At 44.8% G+C, this 22869-nt stretch overlaps 1 protein-coding gene across 1 annotated transcript in view; it reads left to right on the top strand.

Moving 5' to 3' along the window:
• The window catches only part of LOC124253966 (tyrosine-protein phosphatase non-receptor type 23-like), a 49696-nt gene that overhangs the window by 7829 nt on the left and 18998 nt on the right, over positions 1–22869 (top strand). Inside the window, 14 exon segments of the mRNA XM_046687819.1 lie at positions 427–588; positions 2833–2991; positions 3186–3244; positions 4856–4935; positions 5144–5258; positions 6068–6133; positions 6324–6463; positions 8237–8328; positions 8721–8925; positions 9431–9591; positions 16163–16314; positions 16427–16620; positions 16804–19901; positions 20177–20273. Of these exon segments, the coding sequence (XP_046543775.1) occupies positions 427–588; positions 2833–2991; positions 3186–3244; positions 4856–4935; positions 5144–5258; positions 6068–6133; positions 6324–6463; positions 8237–8328; positions 8721–8925; positions 9431–9591; positions 16163–16314; positions 16427–16620; positions 16804–19901; positions 20177–20273 (4780 nt within the window).

Raw genomic sequence — 22869 nt, 5'->3', positions numbered from 1 at the left:
AATATTGCTAGAAGCGGCGTAAAACCCAACTCACTCACTCACTCTGGGGTAGGGTGCGCATGTTTAGGATATGACCATATGTTAACTGTCCTGGCACACATTTCATAAGAAGTTCAATCTCACCATCAAACAATGACATCTCTTATTTTTTATTAGCGTCCCAGTTCTTGATAGAACTTGAAGCTCCCTGATTTTACTTGAAGACTCTTATATTTGAGCTGTTCAGGGCCTTTCACAAAGCACTAAGGTGATCGTAAGTCACTAAGGTAACCTTAGTACAATATTCATAATGGGAATTAAGGTTAACCTTAGTAAAGGTTTCTTTATGAAAGGAGCCCCAGGTGTTGTTGTTTACGTCAGGTGTTGCTTTTGGTCGTGATTCAGAGTTATTTACACATTTGCTTAAATTTTCTTTCTGTGCTCAAGGCTCAAGGTCAGGAATGTATTCTGGAGAAGTCAATGATTGACAGTCGGAAGAACACCATCACAGCCAAGGTGTCTGCTCAGGTGGTAGACTTCTATAGGACAGCCATCAAAAACCTGGAGACATGCAACCAAGAGGGCATTGTCAGCTCCAGGTGCTATAAGGTGAGCTTTTCGGGTTACATGATGGTCAGGAGGGGGAACAGTTGCCTGATGAGAGGGTGAGATTGTAGGAATGAATTGTGTGTGCAGAGCTGGCTCAAGTTGATCAGCTGGAGCTTGAGGCAAATGATGTTGAAAGAAACATAAGAATCGGACTACACAGATCAGTCACAGGCTGCTTATCAAGAGTTATTCCCCTTTATCTGCATCATTTTTTATCATTTCTGTATCCAGGACTGGAGGAAGTGTTTAGAGTTGAGGGTGTATTATGTCTGACTGGTGTTGTTGACCATGAGTGTTTCTGTATCCAGGACTGGAGGAAGTGTTTAGAGTTGAGGGTGTATTATGTCTGACTGTTGTTGTTGACTGTGAGTGTTTCTGTATCCAGGACTGGAGGAAGTGTTTAGAGTTGAGGGTGTATTATGTCTGACTGGTGTTGTTGACCATGAGTGTTTCTGTATCCAGGACTGGAGGAAGTGTTTAGAGTTGATGGTGTATTATGTCTGACTGGTGATGTTGACCATGAGTGTTTCTGTGCCCAGGACCAGAGGAAGTGTTTAGAGTTGAGGGTGTATTATGTCTGACTGTTGATGTTGACTGTGAGTGTTTCTGTATCCAGGACCAGAGGAAGTGTTTAGAGGGTTGAGGTTGTATTATGTCTGACTGTTGATGTTGACTGTGAGTGTTTCTGTATCCAGGACTGGAGGAAGTGTTTAGAGGGTTGAGGGTTTATTATGTCTGACTGGTGTTGTTGACTGTGAGTGTTTCTGTATCCAGGACCAGAGGAAGTGTTTAGAGTTGAGGGTTTATTATGTCTGACTGTTGATGTTGACTGTGAGTGTTTCTGTATCCAGGACTGGAGGAAGTGTTTAGAGTTGAGGGTGTATTATGTCTGTCTGGTGTTGTTGACCATGAGTGTTTCTGTATCCAGGACTAGAGGAAGTGTTTAGAGTTGAGGGTGTATTATGTCTGACTGGTGATGTTGACCATGAGTGTTTCTGTATCCAGGACCAGAGGAAGTGTTTAGAGGGTTGAGGGTTTATTATGTCTGACTGGTGATGTTGACCATGAGTGTTTCTGTATCCAGGACTGGAGGAAGTGTTTAGAGGGTTGAGGTTGTATTATGTCTGACTGTTGATGTTGACTGTGAGTGTTTCTGTATCCAGGACCAGAGGAAGTGTTTAGAGTTGAGGGTTTATTATGTCTGACTGTTGATGTTGACTGTGAGTGTTTCTGTATCCAGGACCAGAGGAAGTGTTTAGAGGGTTGAGGGTTTATTATGTCTGACTGGTGTTGTTGACTGTGAGTGTTTCTGTATCCAGGACCAGAGGAAGTGTTTAGAGTTGAGGGTTTATTATGTCTGACTGTTGATGTTGACTGTGAGTGTTTCTGTATCCAGGACTGGAGGAAGTGTTTAGAGTTGAGGGTTTATTATGTCTGACTGGTGTTGTTGACCATGAGTGTTTCTGTATCCAGGACTGGAGGAAGTGTTTTAGAGTTGAGGGTGTATTATGTCTGACTGTTGATGTTGACTGTGAGTGTTTCTGTATCCAGGACTGGAGGAAGTGTTTAGAGTTGAGGGTGTATTATGTCTGACTGTTGATGTTGACTGTGATTGTTTCTGTATCCAGGACTGGAGGAAGTGTTTAGAGTTGAGGGTGTATTATGTCTGACTGTTGATGTTGACCATGAGTGTTTCTGTATCCAGGACTGGAGGAAGTGTTTAGAGTTGAGGGTGTATTATGTCTGACTGTTGATGTTGACTGTGAGTGTTTCTGTATCCAGGACTGGAGGAAGTGTTTAGAGTTGAGGGTGTATTATGTCTGACTGTTGATGTTGACTGTGAGTGTTTCTGTATCCAGGACCAGAGGAAGTGTTTAGAGTTGAGGGTGTATTATGTCTGACTGGTGTTGTTGACCATGAGTGTTTCTGTATCCAGGACTGGAGGAAGTGTTTAGAGTTGAGGGTGTATTATGTCTGACTGGTGATGTTGACTGTGAGTGTTTCTGTATCCAGGACTGGAGGAAGTGTTTAGAGTTGAGGGTTTATTATGTCTGACTGGTGTTGTTGACTGTGAGTGTTTCTGTATCCAGGACTGGAGGAAGTGTTTAGAGTTGAGGGTTTATTATGTCTGACTGGTGTTGTTGACCATGAGTGTTTCTGTATCCAGGACCAGAGGAAGTGTTTAGAGTTGAGGGTGTATTATGTCTGACTGGTGTTGTTGACCATGAGTGTTTCTGTGCCCAGGACTGGAGGAAGCGCATGGAGCTGAAGGTCTGTTTCTACCAGTGCATCACATTCTACTACATGGGACGACAGGCAGAGGACCAACAGAAAATGGGGGAGAGACTGGCGTACTTCCAGGCCAGTCATGACAAACTCAACGAGAGCATCAAACTTGCCAAGGTCAGGGTCATTCGCAGGTCTTCTCACTGCAGACAATAGTTCTTTGGTTTCTGTAAATATGACATGAGAAGACTTACAGTTACTTCTGGTCATTCAGCCAGGGATAGGAGATTTACTGTTTCTGTCCTGGCTGATCGTAGTTTGTCTATTTGTTATTTTGGTGCTAATGTTTGATCTGTGCCTTGCATTCACAGAATGAAGTTCCTGAAATACAAGATGCCCTGAAGTTTGCTCAAGATGTGGTTGGCGGAAAGTAAGTGACTGGTAGCCACAGTAACATGCAGGTGGGCTTAGTTGGCCAAGTATCCCGAGGCAACACAGCAAACTGTGCTGAGATATATCCCAGTTTGCTGCCTCACCCTGGTTATTTATCATTATGAACATCTAGTCAGTGCTTGGGAGTTTCCCTTTGATGATAATTGTCTATGCTGACTGAGACACAGTTTCAACTCAATAAATTTATTCTGAAATTTTGTTGCGTTAAAAACAGGGAAATGCAGATCTCATTCACATCAGATTCACATTTGGTCAACACAACAAAATTCCAATTTTCACTGATGATGTTCACTAAGTTTGCAATCTGTATTAATATATTGCACAGGAGTGGATCAGGAGACTTCAGTCATACTTAAGGAAAACATATCCTGTAAATCATTAAATTAATGCGTCACGAATTTAATGCAAGTGCGAGGGTCCAGTCTAAAATGCGTCACAAAATTAATGCAAGCTCAGGAATCTGTGTTGATGATAAAATGAATTGAGCTTGTTAAGCAATGAATGGAAATGAGCTGACGATGTTTTGATTAAGCTGCCTGTTTGATCACGTGATTGCTTGCTACTACTTGTCTTATGACAACATGTATAAACGTAATCCGACTTGAAAGACAGTCTAAGTAAACTTAGACTCAGTATTATTCGTTACACTACTATACTGAGTCTAACAAAACCTTGTGGAAGGTCGCGTCAGGTAACCTTTGAGCGACCTATGACCGTCCAATCAAGCGCAAGACGACCGAATGGATTTAACCAATCAGACAACGGCTACTATTTAGGGTTTGGCGGGACTTACAAAATGGATTTTCTCTTCCTTGGTCGCCAACACTGATCTCATAACAAATGAAAACCCGCTTAAAACACAGATATATGACCTGTAGAATATACGCTTTTGGGTTTCTGTTGACATGGTTATCATTAGCTAATATTTCCGCAAGCTGACATCCTTGAATACTGACAAAACGCTATTCTCAGTGTTTACTCACTGTTGTGGCGTGCTCCATGTGCATCACTCGGAAGCGATCGTACGGAAAATAGTATTCGGAATCGTTCGGGTACAAAACTTTTTCAAGGTAAAAGTTCAAAAGGTATGTGCGAATGTCAACTTTCGTGATTTGGTAAGCTGTGTTCTGATTGGTCCATTGAAAAGGTCAGCTGACGCGACCTTCCACAAGGTTTTGTTAGACTCAGTATAGCAGTGTAACGAATAATACTGAGCCTAAGTTTACTTAGACTGACTTGAAAGACACAAGTCATCCACCAAGGTACAACAAACAAGTGGCTGGAGAATGTCCGGTCTGGCTGATGTGCTTGAGTGACTTTAAACAATGACCAGTGATTGTAACCAGTGGTAATTACATGTGGCTTGAGATACCTGTAATGAGGAAGTGACCTGTATTGGTGTAATGTGTAGTGTCAACAGATTTACGTTTTCTGCCTTTTATTACTAGACATGGTCAGACTGAAATGCGTCATTATAATAATGCGAGAAGAGTACAGACGCATTTTTCGCATTAATAAAATGCTCGCATTAATGTCATGATTTACAGTATGTAATTACATTTAGATCAGATTTTGTTCTAAATTTCAGATTCAACTCGGCCAAAAAAGACAATGATTTTGTGTACCATGAAAAAGTCCCTGCATTAGACAGTCTGCCAGAAATAAAAGGTGAGTTCATTTGGATTTGTTCAGATAGTTTGTATACATGATCATATGCCTGATCACAATGAAAGTATTTCGTTTTGCTTAATAGATGAACAAATTATTTTCCAAAAGCAAAGTTTTGCTTTTCAAGATTATGCATTGTCTTCCTTGAGGACATTTGACACAGTTTCTAGACAGTATGTCTTCAGTCTCCATGTTTCCATATTTTCAGGGGCATCACTGGTGAAGGGGATCCCATTCAACCCAACAGATCCAGAGATTTCTGGTCCAGATATTTTCCAAAAACTTGTTCCAATGGAAGCGCATGAAGCATCATCAGTGTACAGGTAATACAGACCGAGGAGATAGTGCCTCCATCAGGTCACCATGTCTACTGTGTATGAATAGAACCCAGTGAAAAGACCCACTGTCTGTTGTCCTTTTGACCCGAGAAGATCCGGGTTAGAATTGATCTTCAGTAACCCATGCTTGTCGTAAGAGGCGACTTATGGGATTGGGTGGTCAGGCTCGCTAGCTTGGTTGACACATGTCATTGGTTCCAAATAGCACAATGTTGATGCTCATGCAGCTCATAATCACTGGATTGTCTGGTCCAGACTCGATTATTTACAGACCGCCGCCATATAGCTGGAATATTGCTGAGTGCGGCGTAAAGCTAAACTGACTCACTCACTCACTGGTGTGTTTTGATTCTTGGGCACACTGGCAATTATTGGTTTACTCAGTCTGGCTTGATGAGTTTGCCAGAATTCTCCGCTAACCCTGTCACGCTAGTTGTAAACATCGAGTTTGATGCTGCTAGCTGTATCTTTGTTCATTTACGAACTAGGAGCGGTGGGGTAGCCTTGGGGTTAAAGTGCTCGCTCATCATGCCAAGGACCAAGGTTAAATTCCTTACATGGGTACATGAAGCTCATTTCTTGTGTCCACTGCTGTGATAATGATGGAATATTGCTAAAAGCAGTGTAAAACCATACTCACTCACTCGCACAGTCACAATGCTTTTACTTTTGAGAAAGATGAAAATGTGCTTGTGTACTTTATGTTTCATTTAGCGTTCATGCCTTGGTATAGATAGTTTCTATAGTATACAGGGTTGACATGATGTAACAGTCTGTTGTGATGTTTGTTTCAGTGAGGAGAAGGCAAAGCTTCTCAGGAAGGTCAGCGGAGAAGTGGAAGAGAAGGTCATGGAACTTGAGTAAGGAAACTTTGGACAACACTGCAAACTCTAGTTGGTCAAGTACTCTTGTTAGGGAATAATCATGCAGGAACTATTCGTTTAGATTATGATAGGAATTATTTTGAATTATATTTGAATGTTTTTCGTCAAGGATGTTATGGTTGAAGTGGAATGTACAGGACAATTCTGGCATGCTTGTCTCTTACAGACAGTACATGTCGTCGCTGCAACTTGACCCTCACAAGCTGATGCCCAGGATGGAGCCCCTGCCACAGGAACTGCTGGAGAAATGTGCAGCCATGAGTGTCAAGACTGGCGCCATCCAAAGCCTGATAGAGTCAATGGCAGGTCAGTGTAATAAGAGTGAGTGAGTGAAAGTTGTTTATGCCACATGCGACAGTATTCTATCCAGTCATGGTGGTCGTCTGTTGCTTCTCTCATCTGGACAAGACTAGTGGTCAATGGCGTGATGTGTTAAAGCTCAGCTCATATTTTGTCAAAACATTTATGAACTATATATATATTTGCTCCTTCACCAATAGGATCAACCTCTTCTGCTTTGTAGACAGTGTGGAAGAGTAGAGAATGGGCGGACTCTCTCTTACAAAGTGGTCCCTTGGCGGGGGTATTAATGTGCACTCCGTGCATCCGTCCGTCCCTGCACATTCGTCTTTTCCGGGGCAGAACTTCAAAACCGTTCACTACTAGTATTTCTTCACCAAACTTGGCACATGGATAGGTCTGGTGGTGTACTGGTGCCTTTTGGTATTTTTGGAATTCTGAATAAAATATTTTTTTGTGTTTCCATGCCAACAAGTTTGGCTTCGACTGCATTTGGTGGTAGTGCTCCTTTCTGGAGTAGCCTGCCATATACACACCCAAACATTTGACATAATCATAACTAGTAGACATATTCATGAAGAGTATTTTGTCATTGCGGGGGATATTGATGACTTTGTCTTCTTGTGTTGACCAGTTGTGTTAATGTGTTCATTGTGTAGAGCAGTTGTGTTAATGTGTTCCTTGTGTAGACCAGTTGTGTTAATGTGTTCCTTGTGTAGACCAGTTGTGTTTATGTGTTCTTTGTGTAGAACAGTTGTGTTATTGGTCCCTTGTGTAGAGCAGTTGTGTTATTGTGTCCCTTGTGTAAACCAGTTGTGTTAATGTGTTCCTTGTGTAGACCAGTTGTGTTATTGGTCCTTTGTGTAGACCAGTTGTGTTAATGCGTTCCTTGTGTAGAACAGTTGTGTTATTGGTCCTTTGTGTATACCAGTTGTGTTAATGTCTTCTTTGTGTAGAACAGTTGTGTTAAAGTGTTCCTACTAGTGCACTATCAGGGCTCGATTTAGTGCTTTGTTACTTGCACTGGTGCAACCCAATATTACAAAGTGCTACCTAGTTATTAGTGTTCTGCAGTTGTGTTAACGTGGTCTTTGTTGTACAGTTGTGTTAACGTGGTCTTTGTTGTACAGTTGTGTTAGCATGGTCTTTGTTGTACAGTTGTGTTAGCGTGGTCTTTGTGTTGTACAGTTGTGTTAACGTGGTCTTTGTGTTGTACAGTTGTCTTAGTGTGGTCTTTGTGTTGTACAATTGTGTTAACGTGGTTTTTGTGTTGTATAGTTGTGTTAACGTGGTCTTTGTGTTATGCAGTTGTGTTAACATGGTCCTTGTGTTATTCATTTGTGTTAACATGGTCCTTGTGTTGTACTGTTGTGTTAACATGGTCCTTGTGTTATACAGTTGTGTTAACATGGTCCTTGTGTTATACAGTTGTGTTAACAATGTCCTTGTTTTATACTGTTGTGTTAACATGGTCCTTGTGTTGTACAGTTGTGTTAACATGGTCCTTGTGTTATACTGTTGTGTTAATGTGGCCCTTGTGTTGTACAGTTGTGTTAACATGGTCCTTGTGTTGTACTGTTGTGTTAATGTGGCCCTTGTGTTGTACAGTTGTGTTAACATGGTCCTTGTGTTGTACAGTTGTGTTAACATGGTCCTTGTGTTATACTTGTTTAACATGTCCTTGTTTGTGTTACATGGTCCTTGTGTTGTGTGTTGTACAGTTGTGTTAACATGGTCCTTGTGTTGTACAGTTGTGTTAACATGTTCCTTGTGTTGCAGCTGTCGCTGGTACTGCTACTGAGGTGGAGCTCAACTTGAAAGAAATCTTTGGTTTGTTGGATGAGGAGCGGAAACAGGATGAAGACTTCCAGGTGAGTGATGGAGAGCCTGTAACCACTTGGGAGAAGTGTGTAAATGTTCGTATGAAGTAGTGAAGTAGCAGTCGCAGGTGACATTCTGCAACAGCAATTTTGTCTGTATGATGTAACGATAAGAAGTTGGTACAGTTGTTAGATTGCCTCTGAAGAATGACCCTGCCAAGTATATTTGTATAAACCTGTTCAACTGGTTCAGGTCTTCCTATTATCAGGGAGATATGTGAGCACATGATGCCAGTTGTTTTCAAAGAACAGTATTTCTTTGCTGCTTTATGTTCTGGCGACATCAAGTGCTGATTATGAAGTATATGGCCGAGGAGTTATCAGACAGGTATAATTTTGCCAGAAATTGTTGGTTTCTGATTACAAGAATCTTTTTCTTTTAGAAAACATTTGGCAACCGGGCACCCAATATTGTGTTGTCTGAGATCCGTAAAGACACTGAGATGCAACGCTAGAAACACAAGCAGGGCAGCCAGTCAAATGAGAACCTCCACAAGGCCATGAACGTCCACATTGCCAACCTCCGCCTGCTGGCCGGAGCACCTGATGACCTCCAGGCCACACTGCCCAAACAGGAGTTGACCAACTGTAAGTCGGAATGTCCACGGTGACAGATTGTTTTGCTAACACACAATCTTTTAAACATTTTATATGAATTTGGGCCATTTTCCCAATATTTTTAAGGTTTGAAAGTGTAAATGTCATGTGGTCATGAAATGTTGCATAACTGCGTATTCAAGTATTCAGTATTTTCAGTATTTGTGAAACTGATTCTTGGTGGGAGGTGGGGTAGCCTAGTGGTTAAAGCGTTCGTTAGTCACACCGAATACCCGGGTTCGATTTCCCACATGGGAACAATGTGTGAAGACCATTTCTTGTGTCTCCTGCTGTGATATTGCTGGAATATTGCTAAAAGCAGTGTAAAAGCATACCTCACTCACTCACTCACTCACTCACTCTTGGTTTAGTAGTGCCTCATCCACTTGGATATTTATAACTAGATTAGAATGTGGATCAGCTGATACAGGAATAAGAATCCAAAGTCAGAATCAATATATAATACGTTAAGGGTATCATCCATAACCTGTTTCAGCACCAGAGGATGAAGCTCTTGTACAGGAACTTCAGCGACTTCTGTCCAAAGTTGATGAGATGAGGAAACAACGTCAGTCCTTGATGGAAGAGCTTCGAACAAAGGTCCAGAATGATGACATCACAAACGTACTGGTTACTCAAGACAGTGGCAGTAAGGATGTAAGTTTGGGAATATTTTTATCCTTTACTTCAATCTTTCCAGTGTAGAAGTGAGTTACTTTCTGGCCATGCTTTATTTTCAATTCAAGGGCTCAATGTAAGATGTGTGTCAACACGTAACATATGTTATATTTGGGATTCCACTTTCTTAGTAAAGTGAGTGAGTGAGTGAGTTAAGTTTTACGCCGCACTCAGCAATATTCCAGCTATATGGCGGCGGTATGTAAATAATCGAGTCTAGACTAGACTATCCAGTGATCAACAGCATGAGCATCGGTCTGCGCAATTGAGAACCGATGACGGACCACCCATTCCCATTAGTCGCCTCTTACGACAAGCATAGTCACCTCTTGTAGCAAGCATGGGCTGCTTAAGACCTATTCTACCCCGGATCTTCACAGGTTTTCTTACTAAAGTACACATTCTAGTACTTTTTGTTGGGTTGATTCCCATCCAGGATTCAAAGCCACGTCTTCAGGGTCAGGCATCTTATCGCCAACACACAAAGTGTAATCCCAAATATAACATATGTTACATTTGACCACTTTCTAAATGGCATTGTGTAATCGTGTGTCAACACTGTCAGTTCTGATAAATGGAATGGTTCCAAGGTAACTGTGTGTTTGTGATTACTTGGTGAATTCCAGGTTTTATAATCCATGTAATTGCTTAGTGAAGCTGACTTCGCAAGTAACAATGCTGATTAATGCTTGGTCATGTATTATTGAATTTAATGCAATGTTCACTTACTCAAAGCTTTCAGAAAATAAGATTGTGAAGAAATATTAAAGTTTTGAACATAGTTTCTGAATTTGCCTATCAAGGCACTAAAATCTGAATTTTTAAACTTATCCTATCTCACGGTATGCACCTATCTTCTTCTTCTACAACCATGTGTGGAAACGTGCTGTAGGCTAAGTTGAATCAAAACTTCCTGGCCTCTGACCCCCGACCTCTGCCCCACTCCAATAGCAGTACCTGTAAATCATCTCAATAAGCGTGCAGATCGCTCAGATGATCACATGACGTTCTGTGCCTGTCATTCTCTTTCTTGTTGCTACGTTGTGTGGAAGTGTGCTGTTTCTTAGTGAGATTTTGACTGTGTGTTCAATATAGGTAAATCTTGTCGCAGTGCTTCCAATAAACGCAAACATTGCGACAGGTGTGATAGTATTTCTGCTGCGGACCCACATGCGTTGTGTGTAGATTGTTTGGGACGTTGCAACTGGTCGCAACGTTGTACTTTTTGTGCTAAACTTGATGATGATGACTTTTCGGAATATCTCCGTTTGGCTTCCCGATGTTTGGCTGACAGGGATCGCCGTAAACCCTTGGAGGGTCCTTCCTCATCTAAACATTCGAGATCTGAATGTCGTACGAAGACACCTGTTCACCGGTCTAAGTCCCCGTCTCCAATGAAGAATTTCTGGATGATGCTTCTGATTCTCATCTGAGTGAGAATCTCCGGCATTTATTTTATCCGCAAACGTCCAGTCCTATTGTAATTCAAGATTTTTCGCCGCCTAGAGTTGTAGTTTTAACTACTTCTTCTGCCCAATCTCGTCCGTCTACCCAGGTGACGATTTCTCAGAACCCTGGTGCGGCGCTCGGATTGATGGCCAGCATTCACTCTCAACCACCACCATCTAGCTGGAATATTGCTGAGTGAGGCGTAAAACTAAACTCACTCACTCAAGCAGCGATTACGTTCTGTTCGGCGCTTTCCAGCACAGTGATTGGCTCAACGCTTTCTACCCATGCGCTGCTTGTTTCCAGTTTGGCGCTTTGTCCCGGTTCAGCGCTCTCATACCCTCCTGTGATGTCTACAAGTATGGCGATGATTTCAAGTGCGGTGCTTTCTACATCTGACTCGAATGTCGTCCCTCCTGTCTATGGACCACCGCCTATTTCCAGTGCGCCGCTTACCTCCAATGTGCCGCTTGCTCCCGGTTCGGCGCTTACTGTCAGAGGGCCGCTTGTTTCCAATACTCTGCTTGGTCCCAGTTCAGCTCTTCCTGCCAGAGTGCCGCTTGCTTCCAGTGTGTTGCTTGTTCCCTGTTCGGCTCTTACTTTCAGTGCGCCATAAGTTGTTCCTGGTGCACCGCTTGTTTCCCAGTGCGACGCTTACTTCCAGTGTACCACATTCTTCCAGTGTGCCGCTTTCTCTTTGATCAACGTTGCCGCCTTTGCCAGGTCATCCACCCATGCCAACCTCTGGTTCTACTTTGCCTCCTACCTCGGGGACTACGTCTATCACCTCGGCCAGGCTTATTTTACCGGTTTCTTGCTTTTGGGATCTAAACAGAGAGCCTATTCTCCCTCTCTGGTTGAGGCCCGTGAGTTGTCGCACTTGGATGGCGCCATTCGGAAGGTTTTAGCTCCCTTCAACATGGTTTTGACAGCGACTGAAGCTGTGGCTATGTCTGTCTCGCATGCGTCTTCCCCTCAACAAGCTTATTTTCGGGCTTCGATGGTGTTTTTACAGGAGCAGTTCCAGACTATCTTGGATCAGCTGGCCCATTTTTTCTCTTACCTCACAGCGGTTCGGCGCAGGGGCCCACTTCACTTATCAGATCTTTTCCGTCGACCTTGGTAGGGCAGATCACTCTGTAACGGGGCTATAAGAAATATAGCCACAAAGGTTGGTCAGGATGCTCATTTGCAGGTCTCTGTGGAGCTATTGAACTTTCAGCGGTTTCAAGTAGAAGATTTGTTGTGTCAATGGCGGCCAGTAGGCGGAAGACTTGGGATTTATGCCCTCAGTTGGACCATCTTGGACAACCCTTACGTTCTCTCCACTCTGTCCAAGGGGTTTCACCTTCCCTCCTCTCACATTATTTCCGGAGCACAGGACGTATCCAGTTCGTCAAACAGCTGTGCTTCGATCCACCATAGCTCCTCTACTTCAGAAACTTGCGATCGAATCCCTGGGCCTGACTCCTGCCGACCCAGAGTTTTACTCTCCAATCTTTCTGGTTCCGAAGAAGGATTCCGACAAATTGAGTCTCATCTTCAACGAGATGTTCCTCCAACCACCGCCTCATTTCCGTATGGTGTCGTTGGCCCTACTCAAGACTATCATCAAACCGGGGAATTACATGGTCAGCCTCGTCCTACAGGATGCTTACCTTCACATCCCGATCTTCCCGGATCATCGCAAGTTTCTTCGTTTCGTCTTCGAGGGCCCCCACTATCAGTGGCGTGTTCTCACGTTTGGAATTTCTTCGGCCCCGTGGCTGTTTACACGGGTGACGAAACCCATCACCAGCTTCCTCCATCACAAGGGGATACTTTTTGTAACATACATCCAGGCTCAGACTGACCGTGCACTCCTCCTACATCACATGGGGTTCATGATGCAGCTACTTCACCAGTTAGGCTGGCTTGTCAACATGGAGAAGTCGGAATTAGTCCCTTCACGCAGTCTGCATTTTATCTGGGCGGTGTTCGGCACAGAGCTCAACAGACTGTTTGTGCCAAGGGACCGTTTCTACAAGATCTGGCGGTTAATTCCCCTTGTGTTGTCTCAACCCAGGACTCTTTGTCAATGGCAGGAGCCTCAGGGGTCAACTTCAGCTTCGACCTTTGCAGTTATTCCTGGCTCCTGGCAACCCGCTTTCACTCCTATGGTGGATGGAAGAGTTAAACTTCTGCGGTGGAGTCTGCTTAAGGCCATTCGTCCCGACTCACCACCTGTACGTGGACGCATCTCTACACGGGTGGGGGGCTCACCTTCTCGATCAGCAAGTGGCAGGGTGGTGGTCTCTCGCAGGTCACGCTTACCACATCAACATTCTAGAGCTCAGGGCTGTGATTTTTTCCATCACTCAGTGGCAAGAAATTCTATGATCGACCTCTTTCATGGTCCCGTCGGACAATGCAGCTGCACATCAACCGGATGGGGTCTACAGGGTCTCCTCAAATCCTACAGTGGACACAACGGTTCTTCCAGTTGGTGGACGCTCTCAACATCTCCATTCGAGCCAACCATATTCCAGGAGTGAAGAACGTGATTGTGGATCTGTTCCTTCCGATTCATCCCTCCCTGACAGAGTGGAAACTACATCCACAGGTGTTCCAGACCATATGCCTTCCGCTGATGACTCCGACAGTGGATTTGTTCGCCACTCGTTTCAACCACCAGTTGTTCGTGTCTCCGATTCCGGACCCTCTTGCCTGGGGTCACGACGCTCTAGCCATTCTTTGGGGCGACCTAAACGTATACGTGTTTCCACCAGTGGCCCTACTTCCACGTATACTACTGAAACTGCGCACCACTCAGCGGATGACACTGTTTTTTGTCACACCCTTTTAGCCGGTCAGAAGTTGGTTCGTAGATCTACAAGAACTGGCTGATCCAGATCCTGTACAACTTCCCGAACGTGCCGATCTCCTGGTTCATCCACACTCGGATCAGCTGCATTGGTCTCCGCTCACACTCCATCTTCACGTTTGGCGCATCTCCATAAGTCGCTAACTGCTAAGGGATATTCTAAGCGTGTCGCCACTGCCATCACTACAGCGCATCGCACCTCCACTAGGTCACTCTATGATGGCAAGTGGAAGAATTTTGAGGCGTACTGCAGAACTAAGGGTAAAGCTTCTCCCACTACTGTTTCGCCGCAGATGGTGGTGGAGTACCTACAACATCTTCGAACCTCCAGGAAGCTTAGGGGTTTTACATTGTCTACTTACCTGGCTGCTCTTAACACCGTTATTGCGCCAGCCTCAGGTGTGAAGGTGTCTACAGTTCCTGAGCTCCAGTCTCTCCTCAGATCTTATAAACTTGCTGACCAATCCGGGAAGTTCCGACCAACAGCTTGGGATCTTTCCGTTGTGCTTAATCATCTTACGTCAGCGGACTACGAACCTTTGGAGGAGAAAGACTTTGAGCAGGTCACTTTTAAGACCTTCTTTCTCTTGGCTTTGGCCACTGCAGCCCGCATTTCCGAGTTACACGCCCTCGACTTCTCTTGGGTGCGTTTTGACAGGTGAAGACATGCAAAAGTATTTCTTGGTTTGAGGTGGGACTTCGTCGCCAAGAACGAACTACCAGGACAGCCGGACCGCACGTTCACGATTCCACTGCTGTCCACTATCTTGGGTCCTGATGACACGGAAGATCTTTCCCTGTGCCCAGTTCGGGCATTGCGGATATACTTGGCTGATTCTATGGACCGATGCAGGTTGTGCAAGATACTCTTCATCCCGTTGTCTCCTGCCTCCACCTCAGAGGCATCACCTCCACCTCTCGCATCACTTTGGCGTTTTGGATGAGATCCACTCTCCTGCATGCCTATGCCTATGCCGACGTTCCTCCACCTTCGACAGCGAATCCTCATGAAACCCGGGCCCTAGCTTCCACCATGGCGCTTCATAGGAACTGTTCCCTTCAGGCAATCATGGAGGGATGGTTTTGGAAGTCGGATACTGTTTTCGCCTCATGCTATCTTCGGGATCTCTGTCAAGGATCTTTGTACCTTTTTCGTCTTGGGCTTAGACCTCACCTCACCTTCTCACCTATGCAACTAGGGTGTGTTTGCACTGTCATAGCCATGACTCGTTAGACTGAGAGGCCAGTCTTGTGCTACATGCTGAGATGGTCGACACTCAGCTTACTGACCTCTTCTCTCAGCAATTCCGTCAGTGAAGTGTTGATTCCCGATTACCTATGTGGTTTTCAAAGCTCCTAGTCCTTTCTTCCCTTGGTAAGTTAGGGGGATTGGTACTGAACGTTAAATCAGAGCAACCAGGCTGTTCTCCCTTTACCGCCTTCCAGCGTGTCTGTCGGGGAGGGTTTCGAAGCTGGGGCTGTCCAGATAAGGGTCTTAGACTTTAATTCACTGGGGCCACCTGGTAAATCGCGGGGTGGCGGGGCTTACTTGCCTAACTGCGTCCTTTTGCTTGTCAAAAGTTGCGGCTGAAAACCACATTAATTTGGGACCGCCCACTCCCTTGAGTTTTGGAGTCTGCATATCGGGAGTTGGTGCTTTCTCCTGTCCTCCTTATGTTTTGCGACCTCACGGTTGTAGAGTTCACACAGGGTAATCTGCGGCCCGCCTCCAACCGTGGGATAATGCATACTGTGAGATAGGATAAGTTTAAAATTTTGGAAATTTTAACCATAAATTGTATATTTATATACTTATCCTATCTCACGCGATGGATGCCCACCCGACCTACCCTACATCTCAGAATACTTGACGCTCCAAGACGAGAATGACAGGCACAGAACATTATGTGATCATCTGAGCGATCTGCACGCTTATTGAGATGATTGACAGGTACTGCTATTGGAGTGGGGCAGAGGTCAGGTGGTCAGAGGTCAGGAAGTTTTGATTCAATTTAGCCTACAGCACGTTTCCACACGTGGTCGTAGAAGAAGAAGATAGGTGCATACCGTGAGATAGGATAAGTATATAAATATACAATTTATGGTTAAAATTTCCAAATCCCAGGTATATGCCTGGTTATACTTGTTTCTGGATTTACTGTTTTAATGGTATTTTGAAGAATACATATTGCAGATACTTACCAAGTAAAAATCAAATGATGGTTCTCCTTGCTTCAGAGCATCTTTGAGGAGCAGCTGAAGAAACATGACAAGCTGGTGACTCTGATTCAGCAGAACCTTGGGGCCCAGGACAACATCCTCCGAGCCCTCACCGATACCAATGCCAGATACGCCACTATTAGGAAGGCCACCAGTGAGTCTATTGCCAGGTAGGTCTGTCATGGCAATAAAAATGCCAGAAAATTGGTATAATCCCAGATCAACAACTGGTATGATTCTACCCCTTAGCACAGTTTCATGATGACCATGTATTCTCCACAGACGTGATGCCCGGATCAGTGAGCTTATCAAGTCATATGAGGTGTACGAGGATCTTATGGGAAAGTCTCAGAAAGGTCTGGAGTACTACAAGAAACTGGAGGAAACGGTCGGGCGCATCTTGACTCGGTGTCGGTCTGTGTGCAAGGTACAGCAGGAAGAGAGAGATCAGATCACAAAGAGATTTGCTGCCAAAGGTCAGTACTATGACAGTCATGCTTAAGATGGGGATGGAAAGGTTCTGGCTACCTGATGCTGATGGAAGAGACTTGTCTTGAACTACAGATAAATTGACATTAAGGACATAACATGGTTCAAGTGTATTACTTTATAGTATATGTGTTTGGTGTTGTCCTGAATCCCTGTGTTGTGTTTTCCAGAGGCCCCATCAAGGCCAGCAGCACCAAAACCAGCATCAGCTCAAATCCCTGGCCCAGCTCCCGGCCCAGTGCCCGGCACAGCACTACCGGGTGAAACAACTTTGCCTTCCTTTGAAGGTCCCAAACTGCGAGATTATCTCCCATTCATGAAACCAGCAACATTTGGACCCAAATCTACAGACCGAGGTCCTCCAGACTCTCCAGGAGATCATGTCCCAGGTGGATCCCTACCTCCCAGTCTCTCGGGATCTCCAGTACACCAGAGAGGGGGATCTCCCCGGAGCAGTCCCGCAAGACAGGTTCCTGCAGGTGGAGGTCCTGCTGGAATAGATTACTCAAGTCTTCCTCCAGAAGTGGCTGCCCAGCTGGCAAAACTTCCTGCAGGCTTCTTCAACAAGCTCAAAGATGGAGGGGGTCCTGATGCTACCGATGGTCTTCGACCCCAGCAGCATCCCACTGTGCCTAGTGTCCCCAGTGTCCCAGACACTGGCATAGACCCCAACCTACCTCCAGAGATTCAGGCCCAGTTGGCCAAGCTTCCTAAAGGGTTCTTCAGTCATATGAAGGGCAGCCATGCTTCTGGAGGTGTTAGTGATAACCAGCCTTCTTCCCTCCCTCATCTACCAGTGTCTGGGTATGGAGCTGCAGCAAACATGGGTCAGAATTATCATGGTTCTTTGCCCAACATGACTCAGCTTCCCCAACATCCAGCAAGAAGGTTCGATAGCACTAGCACTGTCTCATCCGTGGAAACACCAGTTATCTCCCCTACAAAAGGCCCACAGGGTGATCCTAATATTCACCAACACACCCATCATGGTGGACAGGGTGGAGAATTCTCGGCAGGACAAGGACAGCCTCATCATCAAATGATGGCACAGTATCAAAATAGAAACTTACAAAGTCAGTATTCTGCAGATCAGATGTTGCCATCTGTTGGTCGTGAACCAAGCGCTATGTCACCTCACAATATTGGACAGTTGGGCCAATCAAACACAGCACAACCAGTTTCCCAATCTCATCCAGGAATGCAGCATCAGGCACATCATGGCCTCCCACAGCAACAATCTCAACAGCCTGTGGTTCCCCAACAGCAGCCACAGCAGCCTGCTCCTGCCTCTTCTCCTCAGCCTGGTCAGTATTCAGCCACAGGTCCTCAGAGTGCACCTCAGCAAACCCCACAATATCAATATCAGCAGCAGCCTGGGAACCAGTTTCAACAAGGTTATCAGCAGTTCCAGCAGCCAGCTGCAAGCCAGTATTACCAGACACCTGGACAAGGAACAGCCAACCCTAGTCAAACAAGGACCATTCCTCCTAACCAGGCTGCTCCATCACAAACTGGTTATGGTAGTCAGCAGTACACCTCATCATCCCAGTCTCACTATGGATCCCAAGTCAGTGGAGGTCAAACTTCACAGACACCTAGTGGTCAATCCTTTCCTCAAAATCAAACATATCCTGTTAATCAAACCCAGCCTGGTTCTCAACATGGGAGAGTTCAGATGCAGACATCCATGACGCAAGGTCCGGCTAATGTTGGACCTTCTCAAACAGTATTAGCACAGCAGTATCAAATGCCTAATGTGCAACAGCAACCAAGTGTTCAAGGAGGTCAAAGAAATGTGCAATCTTGGCAGGGCCAGCCAGGCCAACCACCTGTATCACAGACTCAGCCACAGCCTAATGTTAATTATGGTGGACAGATGCCAAATACTGCACAAGCCAAATGGCCACAGAGTCAAAGTCAGCTGCCACAGCAACAACAACAGCAGCAGCAGCATGTGCCAGCCCCACAGCAAGTATATCAACATTATCCAGGACAGGCCTCTACCCCATACAGCCAGGCAGGGTACAGCATGCAACAGCAACAGCCAACTATTGCCAGCTCACAAACATTCGTTCAATCTCAGCAGCCTGGAGTTGCAACTTCCTCTGGATATTACTCTCAGCAGCAGCAGCAGCATCACCAGCAGCCGCAGTCCCAGCAGTCTACAAACACTTATAATCCTTCGTTCCATACCCAGCAAACCCAACACACAAGAATGCCATCACAGACACAGGTGTATCCACAGTCTGCAAATCAAGCCCCTCAGCAATACCAGACTCAACCTAGAGGTCCTCATCCTGTTCGTCCCCAAGCCAATTACCCAAATGTCCAACCAGTTCAGTCTGCCACAGGGCAAATCCAGCCTCAGAGTCAAGGATACGGAATGCAGCCAGCTAATCAGCAACCACAGCAACAGATGATGAATCAACAGATGCATTTCCAGCAGCCACAGACTTCCGTTGGGCAGTATCAGTATAACAAACAAGGACAGACTTTACCCAACACATATTCCACCCAGCAGGGTGTACCTGGGCAACAAAGTCCACAGATGAGCCAAGGCCCATACCCTCAACAACAACCAGTGAGACCACCTTCAGGTGGGTACACTCAACCAGCTACCCAACCTCCCATGTCATACCCAGTAAATCAGAGAGCACCTGCTCCTCAAGGCTTCAACCAACAGATGATTCCACAGACAGGACAGACCAACCAACTGTCCAGATCACAACCGCAACAGCAGATGCAATACCAGCCTGTTCTGCAACCAACCCAAGCAGCAGCTATGTCAAATCAAGTGTCTGGTAGCTCTCAGCCAACTCCCCAATCTCCTGTAACTCCTCATCCAGTTCCCCAGCAACCTACTTCCAACACATCTGTCCATCCTGCTCAACCTCCTCAAGGTGCTCTTGCACAAACTCCTTCCCTCCATCCTGGTCAGCAACAGAACCAAGGTCTGGTCAATCCTCCGAACCTGTCCAGACAGAGCTCCTCCCTGGATGAGATTCTTTCATCCAGTCCAGAGAGTGCCAAAGACTCATCTATTCCTGCACCTGTGATTGCCCCCAAAGTGTTAACTGCCCAGGAGATTCAGCAGCAGAAGGAAGAAGCTAGGAAAAATAAAGACATTTTTGAGCCTCCAAAAGAGCCTTATTCTTCTGGTTGTGAACTCAATAAGTTTGTTTCGGATGTGGAAGCGTTTGGAAAACTTGTTGATGAACTTATGATGGCAAATGTGATGGGTCAGACAAAGCTCGATTTCATGTGGAAGGTAAGGATGTTTGTTACCAAACATTTTCTCTTCCTCCACAATAATTGATGAACTAACCAGTATTCCTGAATTTATATTCATTGGGTTTTTGGTTCCTGGAATTAATCAGTCTGAACATAATTACCACTTATTGCAGTTAAGTCCTTTGAAGGATGTGGAGGTGCCATTTCTTTTAGCTCACATGGCCATGCAGATTTGTTTCCTCTTTATTCAATGTCAAGACTCTTGTAAGTTTAGCTGGGATTGTATTTAATGTTTTGTGTTTTATGTTGAAGGAGCTGTCAGACCACCAGGAACAAGAAGGCAAAAAACATTCCATTGCAATAGCTCGATGTTACCCCATGAAAAATAGAGACCCAGATATTATGCCATGTAAGTAAAGGCCTGTTACTAGACTGTTAAATGTTTTTTTGTATCTTAAAGGATTAAGAAATGACATGCTTAAACTTGATGTACAGTTATAATTATTTGGTAGTATAGACAAGGCACACTTCAAATGACAATGGCATGCCTGAACAAACAGGTTCATTTTAATGGATAGGAATTTATGTAAGTATTGAATTTTTAAGTATACACGGTATAAGGTTTACTTTGAATCTCTGCTGTAACTATGTATTTTTCCTTATCCTGACTCATGCTAAATGCTTGTCTCCTTCTTGCGAATGATAGTGGAACACTTGAAATCCCTTGAAGTTCCCTTTTAAAAAGCGGACGTATAATCATCACTCACCCACGAGTAGTCTCCCTTGCCTCCTTTGGCGCCCTTTTTGGTCACATGACCAGCCATGTTTGTCACTCTCTCCTTCTTCGCCCTTGAGGACGGTTGTGAGAGCACCTGGGTCCCTATACGGCACATATCCTTTTCTATTTTGGACCTTTTCCATCTAAATGGCAGCTATATACGGTTTTTGGATTGTATATTATCAAATGTTTTGATATTATCATACTAATTTATACGTTGTTTGCCATGTTTTTCATCTGGTTTACAATTGATGAAAACTTGTATTTGTTGTAGGTACCGGCTGTCTGTGGCTGACCCGCATATGTTATGTCCTGATTGCACTACTACATGTTCTTCCAGCTATCGCTGTAAACATTGTCAGAAACTAACTACTTTTGAATTTAATAACTACCTTTTTTCTCTTCAAGGACTGAATAAGAAGGTATTCACAAGTCATGTCTGGTAAATCAAGTGATTGCGCTGATAACCATGTGTTAACTACTGCTGCCGATGTTCATATTCCAGTGAATTGCCGAGCGGTTTACGAGGGAAGGTTGCTGTTCCAGTGATGAACTCCGTCTTGAATAAGTAGAGATCATCATCAACGGAGCTGTCCTCATCTTCTTCAGTGCAGAAGAAGAAGTCTACAGCTCCTAAGACCTAGTCGAAGTCTCTTCACAGCTGTACGCAGAAGACGAGATCCTTCACTGCCGATATTGTACCTCCGTAAGAAGCAGACGTGTATGATGATCCCCCCCATCATCATACCTGAAGTCACAGTCGTCAGCAAGAAGACGAAGCCTGCTTCAACAGCTACATCGGCAACTATATCAGCGCAGACATTGACAGAAGAACTTCTATCAACGCAGACATCGGGTACCAGAGATAGCAGCAGCGTCAACTCTTCACAAGTGCAGCGTAGCTTACAAGAGGCCTCAACGTTCTCAGAAGCATCATCAACCCTGCAGCAGTCTCAACAGACATTCAACGCAGAACTTCAACCTGGGGCTGTTTATGCAACAGTTTACAGATCAGATGATGTCGCTGATGGAACGTCGCTTCATGCAGGAGGAAGCTGCTACGAAGACCACTATGACGACTACAAGCCTGTGTGAAGATTCAGCAGCCTCTCCAACGCACCTGGATGAAGAGGAAAGCCTGCGCGAACGCGAACGCCCACGCACCTGACGATCTTCAACGACTAAAGCTAGAAGTCTGGACAACGCTACAAACGTCAGTTCAGCCTTAGACGTCCCCGAAGAAGCCTCTAAGATTCTCCACACAGTAGCAGATTGAAGCGTTCTCCAGAACCCTACAGACGCCACAGATATGGATCGTCATCACCGTCGGACTCAGACTCACATCGGGAACCTGCACGCAGGCACCCCACATCTCACAGGGGGGAGATTACGTCAATCAGCCTTCGTGAAGGCTTAGAGAGATGTCTCATGACTCCAGGAGGAATACACGGTCACACCAAGACCGTTCACCTGCACACAGCTCTACATACAGATCTATATACAGAGACTCACGTCATTATGGATCTTCAGATAGGGAAATGTCCAACTTCATCGTCTGAAGTTAGAAGTCTGGAGAACTCTACTAACATCAGCTCAGCATAGCAGACCCCTCCGATGACAGTCGCCCTGCGCGAAGGAATATTAGCTATACAAGCTCTCTCGGATGAAGGCCTGCACGAACTGTTACGTTTGCAAAGATCTTTACTGTCAGAAGTATCAGCAGTTAGAAGCCTGGAGGATTCAACGTACGCCAGATCAATTCTAACCCGGTTCTTCACAGGTCCGATTCTGACATGAAGTAACATATGAAATGAAAGAAAGTGAAAAGGAGGGTTAATTGCAAGCTTATTGATGTATCAAAAGTGATTAAGAGTTATCTGATAGAACAATTTGAATGCCTACAACCAAAGCTTAGACGTAGTTATCGGCCATGAAGCATAGTTTTCAAACACTTTTGGATAATGTTATTTCATCAAATATTTTAGGAGTGTGAAGCTTTGATTGACCCTATCATTGAAATTCTATTCCTATACTGTATTAAACATTAGACAACAAATGATTTGTTTGGATTTCATATCAGTACAAATTTAGTCTTCCAATAAGTATATGTAGTTAAACTACAATGGTGGCCATTTTGAATTTTGGGTAATATGTAAACATTCCTAATAATATGCCGTCACTCTAGAAGTAAAGAGAAACCAAAAACAACTTGTTTTAGTAACAAAAA

Source organism: Haliotis rubra, unplaced genomic scaffold (genome assembly GCF_003918875.1).
Source record: "Haliotis rubra isolate DU_JTF1 unplaced genomic scaffold, ASM391887v1 Scf56, whole genome shotgun sequence".
Taxonomy (NCBI): Eukaryota; Metazoa; Mollusca; class Gastropoda; order Lepetellida; family Haliotidae; genus Haliotis; species Haliotis rubra.
The sequence above is the reverse complement of the archived record's forward strand: the minus strand, read 5'-3'. Positions and strand labels throughout refer to the sequence as shown.